Raw genomic sequence first — 19,616 nt, 5'->3', positions numbered from 1 at the left:
GTTTATCCTCATTCTTCTGAGTTCAGTTCACATGTCACCTTCTCTAAGAGGCCCCAGGCTGTCTAACTTACAGCCCACTCTTCCTCCATTGTTCCCCTCACATCTCCCTGTCCTCTACAGAGCCATCATTGCAACCTGCAACTGACTTGTTTATCTGTTTATTCATTATTTCACCCTTCAGTAGGATATAAACTAGTTTAGGGAGTTTGCCTATTTTGTTCCTCGCTGTATCACCAGCTTCTGAATGCTGCCTCACACAGAATATGTGCCAGTGTATATGAAGGTTTGAGGAAAGACAAACTGTTTTCACACTGGGTCATTCAACAAGGGGGTTTCCTGAAGAAACAGCATTTTCTTAAATGCCATGCAATGACTATGTCCAGCACCATCAGCAAATGGAATTTCTGTTCAGGACAGCTGAGTCCTTCCAGCATTCAGACTACCCAGAAATTTCTTTCATACACTCTGAAATCCAGCAATCGCACTTGGCAACAATTATCTAACCCCACCTGTAGTGGCTGCTAGTAAAACATCATTGTGAATGCTCAATCTGAGGTTGATGACTTGCCGAAGTAAAAAGAAACCATTGTCTCTTTGTAATAGTGCTTACATGAACATACTACCTCTTACATAGGGAATCAGGAATTTTTTCAGCACAGAGCAGTTCTTTGGCAACAAATAAGAAGAATTTGAGGGATACAATACACACAGGAACACACGTTTCCATGCCCTGTGATTCCGGGAGTAGAGGGCAGGGTGTTTGGTGAGTTTCAAATTGCTCAGTGCTATTCTGATTCTATATCCTTTGAACTACCTGCCAAATGTGCCAGATAAATGAGTTTGGTTCCTCAGTTGGATACACTAAATATATAGCATAAATAAAAGCTAATCAACACCTTTTCATAACAGTGAAAAGGGTTGCTACAGGGCAGAAAAAAAAAAAAGAGTACCCCCTGCTTAGTGGTGATAGATGCTGTGTTTTACGGTGGAGAATCCATTTCTTAATGTTTGCAGCAAATTGTGAAAAAGCAATAACATATATAATCTCTTTTTAAAAAATACAAGGTGATCTGGATTTGTTGAGTGCTAGTTTAGTCTTGGAAGTTACGTTAACTTTTTATATCGCCTCATTCTTTTTGAGTAAACAGAAATGAAGGGTAAAGGAACCTTGCTATTTTCTTAAGTGAACTACCCAATCCAGGGAAAGCATCAGAACTGTTGAAGAGCTGTCACAAATTACATGCTTTGTTCTTTCAAAATGTCAGTTACCAAATCTGGTTCCTGGAGGAAAGAGGAGATGTTAGAATTTTTTGACCTCTTTTACTTTTTTTCATGAAGATAATGCAAACTCAATGCTATGCACTCTAAATCTACAAATTAAAAAAGAGACATATCTACTGAGGAAGAAAAAAATTTTTCATGGCAACAAATTCTGCTTTGAGGCATTATGTGTCAGATTTGATCTACACATAGAAAGTGAACTGGAGGGTATACAGGTATGCGGAAGAAATCAGGGACAGTCAATTTTAGGGTGATACATTACACTGTATTTGATTGCCTGGATACAGGCTTAGCTGGAGATGGAAAGCTGAATGAAATAACCTGGAAAGAGGTTGTTGGCTGTCACATTGATTACTATCTTGGAGACACCAACAAATGTTGGGAAAGTAGAGAGGCTATCCAGGGCTTCAAAGGTTAGAGCCTCCTCCTCCAACAAATGGCTCATATGAATAGTTTTACAGTATTTTTTATAATATTGTCCTACAATAATCAATGGTGAACATGTAGAATGGGTGTATATAGGTGTAAATGTGTGTTTGTGGGTATATGTGCACATGTGTTTCTAAAACAAGTTATTAAGACAAAATACTAGATTTTAATAAAACTCAATTAAAAACAAGAGAGAAGAAAAGAGATTTTTTTTTTCCTTTACCTATCTACCCTACAAAATAACTTTGGGTCTTAAAAACACAGGAAAACACCAACTTAATGAAATTCTATGACTCAGTGATATTTTCAGAGCAAGGCTACAGAAAAACAGATGTCACCCAAAATTGAGCTACTTCAAGAAAATAGTATCTTGATTCATTCTTCTAAATTTTGTCTCATCTTGCATTTCACAATATTTATTCTTAAAAGGATAAATAAATACCTCCCCTTTTCTTGAGAAGGGAGGGAGAAATTAATCTAATCAAATTGAGCCATATATCAAACAACTTTGTCTAACAAATCGTGTAAAAGTAATATAGCTAAATATTTCTGAAAACATGAAAATTATTTTAGAAGCCAAATTATTCCTGATTTCTAGAAGTCTAAATTATAAATTAAAATGCTAGTTTTCCATTCTCTCTTAATTTTTATGGGTATATATATATTTCTGAATGCATAGAAACTCTCAAAGTGGACATGAGTAACCTTTATTTTTTAGTATTGAGCTAGGAGCTCAATATACCTAGTCAAGAATTAAAGGGTTTAAATCCGACTGGATCTGGCAAGACATTAGGGCATCAGTGAGAGCTCAGCAAGGGCCGGCTCTGTTTTATGTCTTGTGGGAGTGTTATGAGGCCCTGGTACCTGCCTGTGGGATATGTGGACCCTTTAGAGACTTTATTCAAAGATTCAGATGTTCCTTAAACCTATGTATTTTCTAAGTGTGGACAAGTAGTGTGTGATGTTCACACCCAAGAGAGGTTCATGTTCATATTTTTATTTGTATATAAGGAAATTTTTGTTCAGAGTATAAGTTAAAAATGTATGTACATTAACTGCCAGACCTGTTGTTTGAGATCAGGTCACAGCATATCACAGCAGACCTCCCAATCTTACTAATTTTACAGAAGGGCTCCTCTCCCACAAATTCAGTACTTCTCATACTTGTTAGTCAGGCAGTAGGGAAGTGCTGGTAAAGGAATTTCTTGGATATATTTCCTTACTGAAAGTGTACACTACTCAGGGTTAAATTTAATACAATCATAAAAAGAAATCTTGCAGTATCTGGCAGCTTTAGACATGCTGTCATGGTGCATATTTAAATGGAAAACTGATGTTTTAATTTAGATGAATCACCAGGATTCCTGGAACTCCAGAACACAAGAGGAACAGAGTCTGAACTTCTAGATAGACTTTTGCTACACTGGAAAATGTTCTGGAAAATATTGGCAGAAATATCATCATAGTTCCACTCAGGATTAGGAACAGCTTCTCTTTTCATTACTTGCTCATTTGAAAAGAATCAATGTTGACCATTATAAAGTGCATCAGGATCATATCCAATGATAGATGGATAATGTGATACTGGTGTTTATTTTTAAATAAATGAATACAGTAAGTGAATGAGTCAGTTCTAGGACAGATTTTGTATAAAAGCATGCACCCAAGAGTTTCTTTTAGTATAATGTTTATAATAAAGTAAATCTTTATAGAAATAACAGTTCATGGCAAATTATTATTTACAAAACATATATCCTGACATAAAAAGTTAAAGTTCATGTTGTCTAAATCTCACAAAAACAAAAGGATGTAAAAAGTGATTATATGAACTAGTAGACATAAGGAAAGCATGTAGAATGAAGAGTTCAAATCATATCCTAACAATCTGTGTAATATTGTGAATGTTAGAAATAAGCAGGTTAGGAGCACTGAACTCACTAAAAATAAGTTCTCTGTAGAGCCCTGAAACCTCAAAGTTATATCAGTATATGGATCCTGAAGGACATTTTAAAACATTTGAAGACAGGGAAGAATGATATTTTCTTGAGAAAAAAGGATCTTTTAAACTGTTGGTTAAACCAGTGGTTGGGAAGAGTACAGGGAAATGGAAACTCTTTTTGCACTGCTGCCAGCAGAGTTATAAATGTAAAACTTCTACAACTTTTTGAAGAACTATTTATCAACAAGATACACAACCCACTTAGCTTTGAATAATATAATCTACCAAGTTATTCAAAAAATTCTTTTTTTAATATTTATTTTTAGTTGTAGTTAGATGCAATATCCTTATTTTATTTACTTTTATGTGGTGCTGGGGTCAAACCCAGGGCCTCGCACATTCTAGGCGAATGCTCTATAGCTGAGCCACATCCTCAGCTCCTATCAACAAATTCTTAATAAAAACTTTTAATATTTTCACAAATATGCAAAAATACAATGAGTACACTTATTTCAGCAGCATTTAAATTTCTTTAAATGGAAACAATATAAGCAATAGGAAAAAATGATTAAGTAAACTAATGTATATCATTGCGATATCATATTAGGAAGCTTTCACAAAGACAAGCTAAACTGATTTCTTGATAGATTATCTATGCAAGCTCCCAGAGAGTAAATAACTTATCTGCTTTTGACTACTTCTGCATCATGGGTTTACAGAGTTAGAAGGGTTAACTGACTAGGACATGCTGATCATGGAGCAATGGCCAGGCTTGTATAATAATCCTGATATTTACACAAGTATCTCTAAAGTGTTTCCCCGAAGGAAATTTGGTTAAACCTTACGCATCATTGTCCTCAAAGACATTTATTAAAATTATTATCTTCTTGAAAAATTAGATATAAATGAAATTCAAGAAAAATAACCTATGTAGAAAATGCATCTTAACTTCAACAGGAGCACTCCTATGCAGGCCTGGCTGCTTTTATCTTGTATAACTTCCAATGAAAATGAGACTACTCTTTATTTCTACTTTTCACAGTCTGTTTTGGAGTGCAAAGTAGGAGAAGGAGAAGGAAGTGAAAAATGGTTCCTGTCCTTCTTTAGCTTCATGTCCAAAGGAATATTTAATGGGAAAGATACGAATTTACATTGAAAATTATGTCTGGGAACCACCGTAAAAAAACAAACTTACAAGAATATTAAAAAATCACACTTACCTAGTTTTTTTCTCACTGGAATTTTCTAAGTGGGGCACCTTTTAAATAAGGATAATTTTTCCAGAATAGGAATTTAATATTATTGAGACAAATTTCTTAGCTTAGAAATTATAAATGAATTATCAGTTTTATTTAAACCAGAACATGTTCTGTTAGAATTACCATAATAAGACCATCTAAGAATGGGCACTAGTAACAGTATTTGAAATTTATATTTTCCTAAGGGAGAGCAACAGTATGTCAACCCTCAATTGGCCACAAATACTAAAATAAGGAATTGGACATTTACCAGCTAACTGATCAAAACAAGTCATCAGAGAAGAGCAGTGTTATGGGCTCTGCTTTAATAGTTAACCTAAATGTCTTTCCTCAACATTTAAGTTACTAATTGCTTAAGAGAGATAAAAGGTCAGCCTCCTTTTCTGGAAAGGGGAGCAGTTAAAATATTTTTGAAATCAATTTGTGTCTTTTCCATGTTTAATTTCTTTTTGGATTAGGAGCTTCATATTTCCACTTGCACAAGAATAGTTAATAGATCATCACAATACATAAGAACTAGAATATCCTTTCTTTCAAAAGAAACTAAATTAGAAACCGTAACTGGCAGTTATATTGATCGTCAGACAGTCCTTGTTTCTCCTCTTACTGTGCCAACCAAGACCCCCACGCATTTGGGGACAGTATCTCGACTTGCATGGTTCTGTGGTATCTGGGATCAGGACACAGTTCTAAAATGCATGAGTTTCAGTTAATATTGTGAAAGTTTACTGTATTCTGCTTTATTCTCATTTGTTCATTTTCACAGAAAAGACATTCATGCATGATATGTAGTTACGTAATGAGAGAGCAAAATTTGACCTAAAAAAACTTAATTCTATTACTCCAATGACTGCATTGCTCTTTCTTTTCCAGAGGACAATGTAAAGTTAAAGAATACAAGCAAAGACAAAAAAACAAAACCTATGGTGTTCTAGAGTTCAATGGGTTGAATTCTGAGCTAAACTCTGGCCACATTATTCTCATTGAGTCAATGCAGACAGCAATATAATATTTTAATGTTAATTTGATAAGAGTGTGATGTATATTCCTAGTGCCAGGTAGCTTAGTACCTACCTCAAAGCCAGGACTCACAGGAGACTAAACATGAAGTTGTAAGAGCAAAGGTGCAGAATAAAGGGAGAGAAAGACAGGAAAACAATGTTATTGAAAGAAAGTAATGCATACTATTCAATAATGTTTGATATAGGTGAATTTTCAAGGAAAAGCAAAACATTATACTACACAGTCTTCGTGTTCACACCCCATCTAAGTTGGAAAGTATTTTTAAAATTTAAAAGAAGCTATTGATACTAACTCATTAATTGCAAAAGCACTGCTGTTGTGAGCTGGTAGAGATTAAAAAAAAAAGACTTGATATGGTCTCAGTGATGAAAGATGGTTCTTACACCTTCTTCAAAATAAATTATATTCAGAATGAAGCATTTTTGACCTTTAAGTGAAAGATTAGGTTTTATGCACAATAATCCATCCTCTCAAAGGGAAAAGAAAGAAAAAGGTCATCAAAGTAATCAAATGTGACATAGTTGTTATCTGCCTCCAGGCAAGAATAAGCTGATGAATAATCATTATCAGTTAGTGGTTCGGGAAGTCCAGTAGTAAGAGTTTTAGTTAAGATAAATATGCCTACAGTGTATTGTCTGCTCATTTTAGAGTTCTTGTTTTCTGTCTGATTTCATTCAAAGCTGAAATGTAATCCAAAGGTAAAAGATTACTCAGAATGTTTTTCAAGAGGAGAAAGAGTACCAATGGAAAGTAGAAGACAAAGCTTGAATAAGCAGACAGCACTTACATGGTGATTTATATTGAATATATTCCTTTTTTATCTTTGTTTTCTCAAACTTTTTCAGCAGCTCTATCTGATAACCAGAAACCAAATCAAAACTAAAATATGGTTGATTCTTTTTCTTCAAAAAAATGCATAATGTTTTGCAATCAGTGATTTTTCCAGTGTTGAGTAAATTACTGTGCATTCAGAAAAACTTTATTGTTTGTTTTCTGAATCCCTATGTACTTATTTGTAATCTACAGCTAACCCATTTTGTTAAGACTTTGAGAGTGGTATACATTTAGAGTGAGGTTCTGCCGAAGTTAATTGTTATCCAGTACTATTTGCAAATGTTTTTGAATTGACAAAAAGTATAGGCAGAACTCAAAGGCAACAACTAAAGATTTGAATACAGACCCAAACTTGACCTTTGAGAAAAATTTAAAACATAGGTATTCTTATAGGACAGAAATCAATCCAATTTCTCAATTTTCAAAGCAAAGAGTATCCTTACTATCTACATATCTAGTATACAAAGCTCAGGATTTTCCACCAGTGAGATTCCTGAAGTCCTATTTACTCTGGGTTTTTGTCAGAATTCACCTTCAGCTAAGGGCTATTTAGCTCATTGTGGGTGACAATGGACTATGCAATATGCATTAATTCATTGGTTTCTCTAAATTATCATTTCCCAAGGTGCATTTTTCCCACAAGATATTCATAGATTTTATGAGCCACAAGGATTCCATACTTGAGTCAGCGTAGGAACACTGATTTCATAACTGCAAGCCAGCTTAGATTATGCCAGCTCATGTACTTCCTTCAACTATGCTCAATAACTGTAGTGGTGTATAATAGCTGACTGACCAAGAGGCATTTCCCAATCTCATTTGACCAAGATTTGTTTGTTTCCAGAATGTTTTATGGGACTATTATTTATTTATTTATTTACAAATAAACAATCCTCTTTTTATCTGGCTACCAAATTAGAATCACCAGATATGTCTATAGATCATCAAGGAAAAGAGAGCCACCTATTCCACTAGTAGGTAGCTGTAACATTATGCAATAGTTCTATTTTTATTTTGTTTTCCCCTTTAAGAAAAATTATATGAATTACAGTGTTACATCTGTGGTGAAAACTACTATGGAAAACAATGTAAAGTCTACATATTCCAGAAAGCTATTGCACATTACTTTTGATTTAGCACTGAAAGATTTCATTCCTGATTACTGAATAATATCAGTTTTAGAACTCCATTTTCTTTTAAATTCACTGAAAGGAATCTCAGAACTTAATTAGTTTTTCTGATGTGACATTTCATTCTTTGTTCACATGACCTGCCTGTCATGGAGAACCCCAATGACTTTATAATTTGCTATTTGAATAACCAGTGGTATTATTATTGTAAAATAATATTGTTGAGATATATTTAATTTAAAATATATAAAGTTCTAGGCATAAAGCTCGATGAGGTTTTGCACATATACACACCCATGTAACCTCTTCCTAGATCAAGATGGAGCAAATCTAGCCTCCTGGATGGCTCACTTCTGAAACCTCCCAGTTGGCACTCCCTAAGAGGAACCATAATTCTGATATGTTTCAATATTAATTAGTTTTGTGTGGTTTGAATCTCATCCATTGAATTCCTAAGTATGTACTCATTTGTGTATGACTCCTTTCTTTAAATATTATTTTGTGATATTCATCCATGCAGTTGAGTGAATCACTAATTCATTAATTTCACTGCTCTATCATCCATATATTCCATCGTATGACTACACCAGTTTGTTTCCAGTTTTTAGCTATTATGAACAAAGATGTTAAAACCATGTTTGTGACATGTCTTTCTGTGCATCTGTCTATGACATTTCTCTTAAACATATGTGCCTAAAGGTGGAACTGCTGAGTCACATGGTATGTTTATGTACAGCTTAAGAAGAAAACTGCCAGCCAGTTTTCCAAAGTTGTTGAGACCATTTACATTCCCAGTACTCTGTGTAAATTTCAGTTGCTCTGCATCTTTACCAATACTTGTTATTGTTTTTTTCAACGTTAGATATTCTGGTGTGATCTGATTTCATTATAGACTTAACTTTAATTCCTCAATAACTAATGATGTAAATCACATTTTTATATTTACTGTCTATTTTCCCCTGTAAAGTGCTGTTGAAGTATTTTGCTACATTTTCAATGGTACAGGCTGCCTTGCATCTTTTTTGTAAATGTTCTTTATACACTCTGGAAATGAGCAAGTACAGCATGAGAAATACTATATTTGCTTTTATACTCTCCTAATAGTATTTTGATTAAATTAATCCTTAATTTTAATGATACCAAATTAAATTTTTTCCTTTGTTTTCAGCTATTTAATCCTGTTTAAAAAGGATATTTCTATTCTAACGTCTTGATTTACTCTCCTATTGTTTCCTAGAAGTTTTCAATCAATCTAGAATTGACTTTGTACTATAAAGTAGGCATAAACATTCATATTTTCCATGTACAAATCTAATTGGTCCTAAATATTTTTTGAAAAGTCCATCCTCATCTAACAGCAGTTCTACCCCAGGTAAAAATCAGTTGGCCAGAATGTGCATGCAGGTTCTGGGTTCTATTTCACTCGTTAATTTTTTTGTCCCTATGTAATACCACATTGACTCAGCACTTTATACTGGAACTTTATGTCATACTACCTTGTCTTAGTGTGGCTTTATGTTTGGCAACCCTCCAATTGTGTTCTACAACACAGCACTATTGACAGTTAAAGCTGGATAATTCATTGTGGGAGGCTGCCCTGTATGTTGGCTTTTCTGTGACTGATTGCTTTAGTTGCTCTTACTTTCCTTTTAATAGTTTTTTTGTGCTGTCCTGTCATATTTTATTCAGATTTTATAATCGTTACTGTTGGGACAATGGATGTGATATACGATTTTCCTTTATACTAGGGGCAAAAGTTCTGCATCAGGTTCTGAACATTTTGCCTAAGATTAAGTCTCAAAAGCTTATTCTCAATTGGTTTTCACTCTTTTTAAATATTATAGGAATTATGGAAGTAAAAATTAAAAGATGGCTAAAGCAAAGAGAAATGATAGGATCATTTAATCCCTACTTCTACAGATGTCCCATTCATAAAATTGATACAATCTTGATAAGTATACCTAAAAATAAAGGTACAATATATTAGTGTATTTTCCTTAAGGATGTATTGAGATTTCCTTTTGTTTCCTTCTAATACTGGTGATTTTTACAAAAAGAATTACATTCCCAAAGAGCTGTTTTATGATAAATTGACTAAATTTTGGATTTCCTTAGAAGATGGATTGTTTTATGGTTTCCATAAAGGATACAGTTTACTGCTAAAGTTGATGACAGATAAAGCTTGTCATACATATGATCTATGTTATAGTTTTTCTATGTTAGCATTATAGAAATCTGAGATTCAATTTATGTGCCAAAATTGGATAAATTAATAAAATAGCAATGTCTTACTCTATATGTAAAATAGATTTTATAGTCAATATAGGAAATTATGTCAGAAAATTTCATTTCTTATATTTGAGAAAGAATTTACACACTTATGAGTCTTAAACAATTGATGGCCTACCAGCATTAGTGAGAAATACTAATCTTCAAATAGGTCATCATCTTTTTCAGAAATGAAAATATTATTTAGTATATAGAGAGTCAAAGATTTTACTATTGTTGCCATAATATTACCTCTTACCAGACATGCACTACAACAACTTTTAGACTATAGTTAGTGGCCACTTATATCTTTATTAGGGCTGAAATGAGGACATATTCATTGCACTCCAAGCATGCGTGGATAGATAACAGGGTGGTTTTGTCCCTACAGAAAGTACTCAAGAAATAATGGGAACAAAGGTAATAGGAAAATAGGTGTCACACTTAGTGTTTCCTACTTTCTTGGAAATTGCATAAAAAAAAGACACTTAGACACTCTATAGGGCCCAAAAGGCTTTGATGCATGTAAAACATTAGCTTCAGAGCCAATATGTCAAGAGTATCCCAAACATTTCCAAGAGCATTTTCTCATTTAAAGTTTATGAAAAGGACATTTTATACAAGCTTATGAAAGCTTATGATACCAGTATTTTTCAAAGTATCATTGCCTCAGCAATTCCTCACATCATAAAAAATCTCATTTTATCACAACTTTACAAGCATTTGACAAAATGCTTAAAATCTGATTTTTAAAAATACATTTTAAGCATTCTATTTCAAAATTTTTTCATTCATCAGTGAAACACTAATGAATTTCAACATTTTATGTAAAATAGAGCTTGTAATCAAGTAATTCAAATAATTAAATAATTATTTAATTTGGTTAAATAAAGCAATTAGATAATTTAATTTGAAGATACAAAAATTTGTCTTAAAGATGATAGTTACATAACCTAAATTACATTTACATATAAATTATATATTTATACTTATACATTTTGACTTGATTATTAGTCAATTTCACCTATAAAACCTAAATTACAGACATGTGATGTCTGAACTACATATATACACAAGCACATGTGTATATATAAATGTGTATATATGCATGTGTTCAGGCATATATACTGTAGAACTGAGATAAGATAAAAAGAAATGATACTTAGCATTAATTATCTAGATTTTAATCTATTCTGAAAATGAAGACTAGTGCTTCAGATTTCTTATAAGGTTTTAATTTTTAAAAAATTTCTTGGTAAAATTGAAAAAAAAGACATAATTAGTTTTCAATTTTGTTTCATTAACTTGTTTTAAAATGTCTATCTTATACATTATAACTTTCCAGGACTAAATTTAAAAGCAAAATTAACTGGTGTAAATTGCAAAATCATCACTTGCAAAATTCAAACTCAGAGAACTTCTGATCTGGGAAGGTAAAATGACAGCTATTATGAAAAATAAATTTTGATATAATTCTTTTAGACAGGATATTGTTTCTTCCAATTACAAAAAATTATAGAATAATATATAACCAGATACATACATTCTGAATAACTACAAAAATATATTCTTCTGACTATTGATAGGATTTGATACCTATCTTCCCAGAATAGGTTCACTTAAAGAAGGGTCAAAAGTATGTGAGGCTTCCACCAACAAAGCCCAAGGATATGTAGTTTTTCTCTGGACAAAAATAAGCATTCATTTAAAAATATCTAGTTTGTTATACAATAAAATCTAAGTGATATAAGGATCAGAATAAAATATTTTCCACACAATGAAGCAATTCATACAATTTCTTATAGATGTCTTCAAAATTTATTCCCTCTCAACTTCAAGAGAGACTTAAGCTAAAAGCTACATGTTTTAGTAATTTTTAAATTTTTTCTCTCTGATTTTGACAATTTTAATAAGTTCTTGTAATAGCCATTGGAGGACAGGGGAAGTAAATTTGGGAAATTTAAAGCCTTAAACCATTACCTCATTTCAGAATAATGTGTTTTGTTTTAAATAATTAATGTAATAATCAAAAATTTTATTTTGTTTTGAATGCCTAGAAAATCTAAATTTAACTTTCTTAAATTATATCCTATCGGATTCAAATGTATGATATGTCAAGGTCATTGTACTCTCATGTGTAACTAATTAAAACAAATTTAAGAAAGAATACTTAAGCTATATCCCTAAGATATTTTAGAGCTAACAGAAATATATAAACTATTAAGTGTCTGTTTAAACTCACACATATACTAGTAATGCCAAACAATAAGACTTTAATGTTTTCATAAAAGCAAATTTCAAATTTTCTCCCCAAATTAACATTCAGCTATGCCACAAATGAATAATCTATAGAGAAGAACATCTTTCATCTCTGGTTTCCAAATTTTGACAAAGTATGTTTTGCAACATAAACACATTAGTTCATGCTGCTCTGGCCCTATGACCATGATAAAACCTCACATATTTTATAATTTCACTAAACTCAGATAAAAGCAAACTCCAAGCTGTCGGCTATTTCATGAAGCATTGAGCAATCTATAGTATAGGCCCTGAAGAAACAGAGCCATTAACACCCTGGCTGTGTCCTCCCTCCCAGCACACTGTCTTGGATTGACACTGTTATCACAATGTCCCACAGATTTCTCGTGTAAATGGGGAAATGGATAAACAGGAGGACATACCAGAAGGGGCTCATCAGGGGCACTGGTAGAGAGCTCAGCAGAGGATGTGCGGATGGTGCTGAGCCCAGTGAGGGAAACATTTGAGAGCCTTCTCCGCCTCACACCACTGCAATTGTTGGGAATTTTAAATGCACATCTCTTATGGTAATTCAGACCACATCCTGGAAAGAAAACATAAAAATAGCTTTTGTTCAACTATAAATTAAAAGCTGTTCCATTAGTTGTAAATTAGAAATTTATCAAAATAGCGCAGCTTCTGTTTTTCTTAATGCTATTTAGAAATTCAGATTTTCTTCTGAGACTTCTGATTTTTCTCCCCAATTTGTGAATGGACTGTGAATTCTGATTTTATTGGACAAGATCAGCAACTCCCCTCTTATCATTTTTTTAATGTTTTGCAATATAATGAATCTGAACATTGAGAAATCCAGCATCAATACTGAGAGTTGATACTCAGCCCCTTTTAGCTGCCTGCCCCAAGTTCAAATGCGGGTGGACACACAGAGGGAAAATTAATCACAATATATTATAATTTTAGGACTACAATGATTTGCACTTTAGTTCTATAACTTGCTTTTTTCTACCTGACCTTGAACAAATTACTTCACCTCAATTTCACTGTCTGTGAAATGGAGATAATAATAACTGCCTTGTAGAATTATTAAGAAAATATGTAAAATGCTTCACATGCTGGTTTCCACATGGTGGGTGATTGATAATTGGAAGCATATTTTCCCACTAAGGGAAGTATCATTTTCCTTTCAATATTTCTTCTATTCATATTCCCCATGCAGCTGGCATCCATGACTCAGAATTTTTCACGTATCACAGAGCAGGCAGACAATTTTTCACAAAACACACTTTGGATAGAGTTTCTTCTAGATCACTGTCTGAACTGCCCTCCTCACAGACAAAATTTAAATAGTTGTGGAGCATTTATTTTTATGTAAAATCTCAAAGCCTTGGTCATATTGGCCAAGGTTCAAAAACCTCTATCTTTCCCAAATCCACAGGAAACAGAGGATGAGTAGTTAAGGTATTAAGATGTCATCATGGTATCCAGTTACTCTGAACTGTGTAATTTAAGAAGTTCTTTCCACAGGGTATGATAAAACTGGGCAATGGTGTAAGAACTCAGGTTTTAGTTCCAATCTATCCAATTTGATAGCAGGGTGACCTTGCACAGTTTGGTTAAGCTTCTGAATCTCTCTGCTCATTTCAATGTTTGCTATTCCAATTTTTGGCTTCCTTAACATGCAAATTTTACTTTAGTCTGTTGCTAAAAGATCCAATAAAATATAGGGAAGAAATATTTCCATATCATACAGGGGGAAAAATGTTCTCAGATTAGGCCAGGTATATTAAAGACAGGGATATTTTTAAAAAATGAACAAAACAGACTTCATTTACCTCCAAAATATTTGGAGAACACTTCTGAGGGACAGAAGACAACTATTGTAGAGGGCACAGAATAAGAAGATAGCTCTAGCATGCATTCAATTTGGTGGGGAAAGAAAACAAATTACCTTCACATTTAAGGCCTTGACGCACCAGCCCCCACAGCATTTCTCCACAGTGATCACAGAAGGCTGGAGCTCTGTATGAATGAACAAAGAGAGCATGGGGACGAATCTGAAAGTCTTCAAAGGTGGCGGAAGCTGTAGAAACAGTAACATTGAAAAAGAAATTGAATGGGCCCGAAAATAATAATTATGCAAGGTGTAAGGAGCATCTGCCATAGATAGGCTGGGACATGCTGGGACTCATTAAGTTGCTGGCTATAAGGAACAGCAACCACTGAATGCTTAGTCATGTCTGCCTGCAATTGACAAAGAGCTATAAGGGGCAATAGCCATAGGCATGTTTAGCAATCACTGGTTGCAATTGGTAGGGAGCATAGCTCCATAGACAAACGCAAAGAACAAGCCCACTTGCAATTACATCACCTCACTGGACATAACCAATGAACACTGACTTTCACTGGATGTAACCAATCACCAACTTACACCACCAACTTGGAACTGTATTTAAATTGCTAGTCCTGCCACATTGAAGAGTTTTGCTCCAAAGACCTCAGTGAGACTAGCCTCCTTGCTGTCCATCCCTGGACTGACTCCACCATTCCCTGATGTCCAGCCATCAGCTGGAGAGAACCACCAGACAAGGACAAAGTTTGCTCTTTGGCTCAGAAAAGTCGTGTGGCATTGGAGGTATTTTGGGGCTCGTGGTTGTCCTAGGATTGGGGGATTTACTTATAGTGTTTATTTAGTGTGCAATGAATGCTAGTTGGGGTGCTTCTGCACACCCAACAATTTTGCATTAATTGATTATATTTGATGATTGGTGCAAACAAATATACCCTTGCACTTAAAGATAATCCACCTCCAGTAATAATAGGGCAGTTCCCAACACAAGGTCATAAGAATGCCAAGTATGAACACAGCACTAGGCAAAGGTAGAGAAATTAAGAAGTAACAAGGCTTCTAATTTCAGCCATTAGATTTTATTCTTCCCAGCCACAGTTTTACAGGTGGTGGCACAGCAACTTCTCTCGTCTCCTCTTGCTATTTGACAAATTTTCAGGCTACTTTGAAAATAGTTAAAATGCCAGGAGAAAGAATAACTGGAAAGATGAGTCAACTCAATTTACAAAGATCTGATAGTTGAAAATATTTTGGTTTTTCTTTCCAAATGACTAAGAAATATGAATAAGGAAGGGCTGCTGAACTGGATTCAGACACATCTGAAAATAATGTATTTGAGTAGAACCATGAAGAGGGTAATTAGAGGGCAGGTACAATCGGGAGACATAAGAAATCTGAACAGCCTCTTTTTAGAGGGATAGAGCTGTTTGAATTCTTGGACAATAAAGCCAAGCATTAAACTCATGACCTATCTATAAGAAACCTTGCAGCTTCTTTATCCGCATGCCAAACAGAGGGATTTAATACATGTACTGATAAACTGTGGGCCACTCTGCGAAATACACTCAGTAACCTACCATCATGCCTTTAGGCACTTTTTGTTATTTCGTATTGTTCCATATTCTCTCTGGTATTTAAAGAGAACACTGAAACCCATTTATTTAATTTATACTTTTCTACATAATATATTTATTATATTATAGATGTGGCTTATGCTTTTCATGATTGTTCAAATAGAAAAGTATAAAGAATTGAAAGTGAAAGAGCAGCCCTTCCTCTCATAGTTCTAAGAGATAGGCGTGGATCTTTCTGGACAATTTGCATGCAGAAGCCTGATGCTGGGGCTGCACAGTGTGGTGTGCAGTGTGCCCATTGGCAGTAGAAGAGATGGATGAAACATTGCTACTGCATGAGTGACACCATACTCCATCATCAAGAGCCTCAACTTCTCATACATAAAACGAGAAGATTTGGGCTGACCATAATTTCTCTAGGCCCCAAAGCTGAAACTTCTACTAATGTTATAACAGAACCATGTGCACTTCATTTACAATTTTATTCCAAGAGAATTATTGGGAAAAAACAATTCTACTTTCCTTTCTCTTCCTCCTGAATTGAAATAAGCTTGGGAAATTGCATACTATATTTCCAACTTCTAGATTAATAGTATTATAAATAATGCTTGTTCTAAGAAAATCAGCAGAACAGGTGTGGTTTGGTCAATTATCTACTTGGGTGATTTCGGCAAAATTTGTGTAATTTATGGAATGCTAAATTCTCTTTAAAACTGATCCTTCAAACACATATACAAAATCTGTTCTTAAAATATCAAGAAAAATTTAATACTTTGTGCTAACCATTAACTCCTAACTTCTCCCCTCATCCTCAAAATCACCCCTCAGGACCAAACAACTATGACAATACTATGACAGCAATTAGTTGAATAATTATTGTAGTTTTCAAAATAAGGAACACTAGAATGTGACAATACAAATACCATGCTGCATTCCAACATTTTTGGAATTAATCAGGAAGAATATAAATAATTAAACTGAAGATTTTCAATGACACCCCCCCTCCAATTTCTGTCAGGTAAATTTGTTTTTTTTCTTTTTTTTGAAGGGGATTAACATTCATAAGCAGTTAGCACCCTTGACTTATGTTTAAATGCCATGTTTCTAAAGTTCAATTTTAATATTCTCCTGTTAATTTTAGAATAATTAAATACATTTTTAAAATAAAACTACCAAGTGTGGGGAGGTTTTACATCCATTTGAAATCAAAGCACAACATCCATTCATTATGAATTTACCTGTTCTGCACCCTGGGGGAAATCAGCATTAGCTGAGTATATGCATGCCGTCTTGCCTAATCACAAAATTGCACTTCAGAGATAATCACTTAGCACAGGAAAACAAAGTGAATGCTGTAATTCCATTTCATTTAAGTTCGGGAATCAAAATGGACAGATAAGAATAGAAATATTAAAGTGTCTTAGAGATTCCAAGAAGGGAACAATGTGCTATCTGTCAGTCTGTCATAATCAATCAGCCAACCTAAATTAAAACCATATGACAGGGCAACAAACTAAACACAATGGGCCCCTTATACTGGTATTTGTGTCTCTTTGATTTGCTCTATTCACAGCCTATTGTTATACTCCAGTGTGCAGGAGAGGAGAAAATGACATGCTTTCCTTAGTCACTGAGCATTTGAAACAGGTAATTGAGCCCAAAACCCTAATATAATCAGTAGTTCTTTTAAGGTACATTATAAATTGTTGCACAAAATGGAGTAAACTTGTTAGCAGTACAGAAGAAATGAGGCTTCCAAAACAAAATAAATATTCTCTGGAGGTCAAAAATATTTGCATAATAAAATAAAATAACACCAGATCTTCCAAGATTTTCAGTAACTTTCTTCTTTTCACTGGCCATTTGGGCAGTTTGAGAGAAACATTAACTCTTTCTGGCAATGACAAGTGCGACTGGCGTAACAGAAAGATGCTTCTGTAAGCATCACCCCATTCAATTCTCCACAAGCAATCTAGGAGGTAGATATCATTACCCCAGTTTTACAGAAGAGAAAAATGAGGTGCAGAAATTAAGTCATCATGCTGGGAAACAGAATCTGGACTCTGCCAGTCCTGACACCAGAGTCACACACTCTTCTAAACTACTGTGACTCAAATGGTTGTATTTATTTGACCATTAAAACATTATAGATTATAAGGTGTGACTTTATTTTATGGATATCTTAGAAAGATTTTTACAAACATTTCAGTTAAGTATAACACATTGCCTATTGTACCATGTGTCCTCACATCAGAGATGTTAAAAATTCTGGGTTTTGTGAAAATGAGAGACCCCACAAAATAAGGTATGGAAAGAAATTATTTCAGTTCAAGATAAATTCTTAAAATATACATCCAGCTAGATTCCACATTTACACCCCTCCCCTAAAATCAACTGGGAATTAATTTTTTACAAAAACGAAAGTTAATACACACTTTATAGCCAGTTGGCACTCTATGTCCACAGCATAACCAGGGTTGCCACCTTGAACTGGTAAATCTGGCCCAAAGCAAAATATTTTGAAGTTGTTCAAAGCTCTGAAACCTTGTTGTGGGAATATTTGTTTTTGCCATAGAAACTAGAATACTGAAAGTACCTTTCAGAAACCAGTCTTCCCACACAAATTTACATATGCAATGTTTTAAGATATTCTGTGGATAAAAACCCATATCTGCTTTAGCCTACTATGGTTCATCTGCATGCACACAAAGACCTCAACACAAATCATTTGCTATTGCATAAGACCTCTCACTAGTGAAATGACATTCATAATCAGTTCATTGCATTTGTAAATATCCAAAATTACCAAGAAGTTATTTATATAAGGCACCTATTCTTCTGTAACTTCCACCTACACTCATAGTTCTAAAACCCAGCCTCAAAGGCATTTTCTTGTCTTTCTAAGTCAACTCATGTAGGCCAACAAGTCCTAATAACTTCAAGCATAGAGGTAATTTGTATCATGTTTACTTAATCTATGAAGATATACTAGGTAATGCAGCATATGTTGGGAAGAGAAGAGTGACTAAGGAATGTGCTGTTGAGGGTTCAAAGTCAAAATGAAAATGACACAGTCCCATAAATAATAATATAAAATGCAGAATGGAAACAGCAGTAGAAAGGTGGCTGAGTGGGTGGGGGTCTGTTAGGGAACACTTTATTGAGGTGGGGTACTTACTGTACAGAATCTCAAAGGGTGAAAAGTGTTTTGAAAGTGGACAAAGGGATAAAGAGGAACCATCTTTAAATAGTCTCATTTTGTTATGGATAATTTATAGGATTGTTTAAATGTTTCTTTATAATTTTTATGGCATCTTGATACCTCACCTTTGGTGCACCATCAGGAGAGTCAGTAAGAGTGCCTCACACTGTCCAAGGGCATGTGATCAACTCTGTGTGATCAGGGCCTAGGTATATGGCATGCTTATAGGATTGAGTATGCACACATCTACAAGTCCTCCTCGTTACTGAATACACATACCTACACCAGGAGGCTGGTACTGTTTTCCTGCACTAGTCACAGTCTCTCTAGGCCACCCTGTATCATATTTTCCCTTCATGTAACCATTGTTCAAATTAACTTATATTTCCGATTTTTGTTATATCTGGAAAAATCTAGAGTTGGGAAGACCCCATAGCTTTCCAACAACAAGAACGTTTAATGGATTCTTGTTGAAATACTTGCAACAGTACCTTTCAGAGATCGTTGGAGAAACAATGAATGGAATCTCCAGATGTTTGACTGAACATCTTTCCAGAAATACATTAGTGAGG

General features: G+C 34.2%; 1 protein-coding gene across 7 annotated transcripts in view; it reads right to left on the bottom strand.

The window, feature by feature from the left end:
• The window catches only part of Prkd1 (protein kinase D1), a 304,195-nt gene that overhangs the window by 61,853 nt on the left and 222,726 nt on the right, over nt 1–19,616 (bottom strand). For 6 of the 7 annotated variants that reach the window (XR_013439051.1, XR_013439049.1, XR_013439050.1 and 3 more), the window contains 3 exons: nt 14,371–14,502; nt 12,845–13,005; nt 5,983–6,006 (listed from right to left, as the gene is read on the bottom strand). Coding sequence is in view for 4 of the 7 variants with exons in the window: in XM_078050270.1 (XP_077906396.1) it covers nt 5,983–6,006; nt 12,845–13,005; nt 14,371–14,502 (317 nt within the window). In the remaining 3 variants the exon portion in view is untranslated. The remainder of the gene's footprint in view (nt 1–5,982; nt 6,007–12,844; nt 13,006–14,370; nt 14,503–19,616) is intronic. The other variant, XM_078050269.1, reaches the window with a different exon arrangement.

This window comes from Ictidomys tridecemlineatus, chromosome 5 (assembly GCF_052094955.1).
Source record: "Ictidomys tridecemlineatus isolate mIctTri1 chromosome 5, mIctTri1.hap1, whole genome shotgun sequence".
In the NCBI taxonomy this organism is placed as follows: Eukaryota; Metazoa; Chordata; class Mammalia; order Rodentia; family Sciuridae; genus Ictidomys; species Ictidomys tridecemlineatus.
This window is presented reverse-complemented; position numbering and strand designations above follow the sequence as displayed.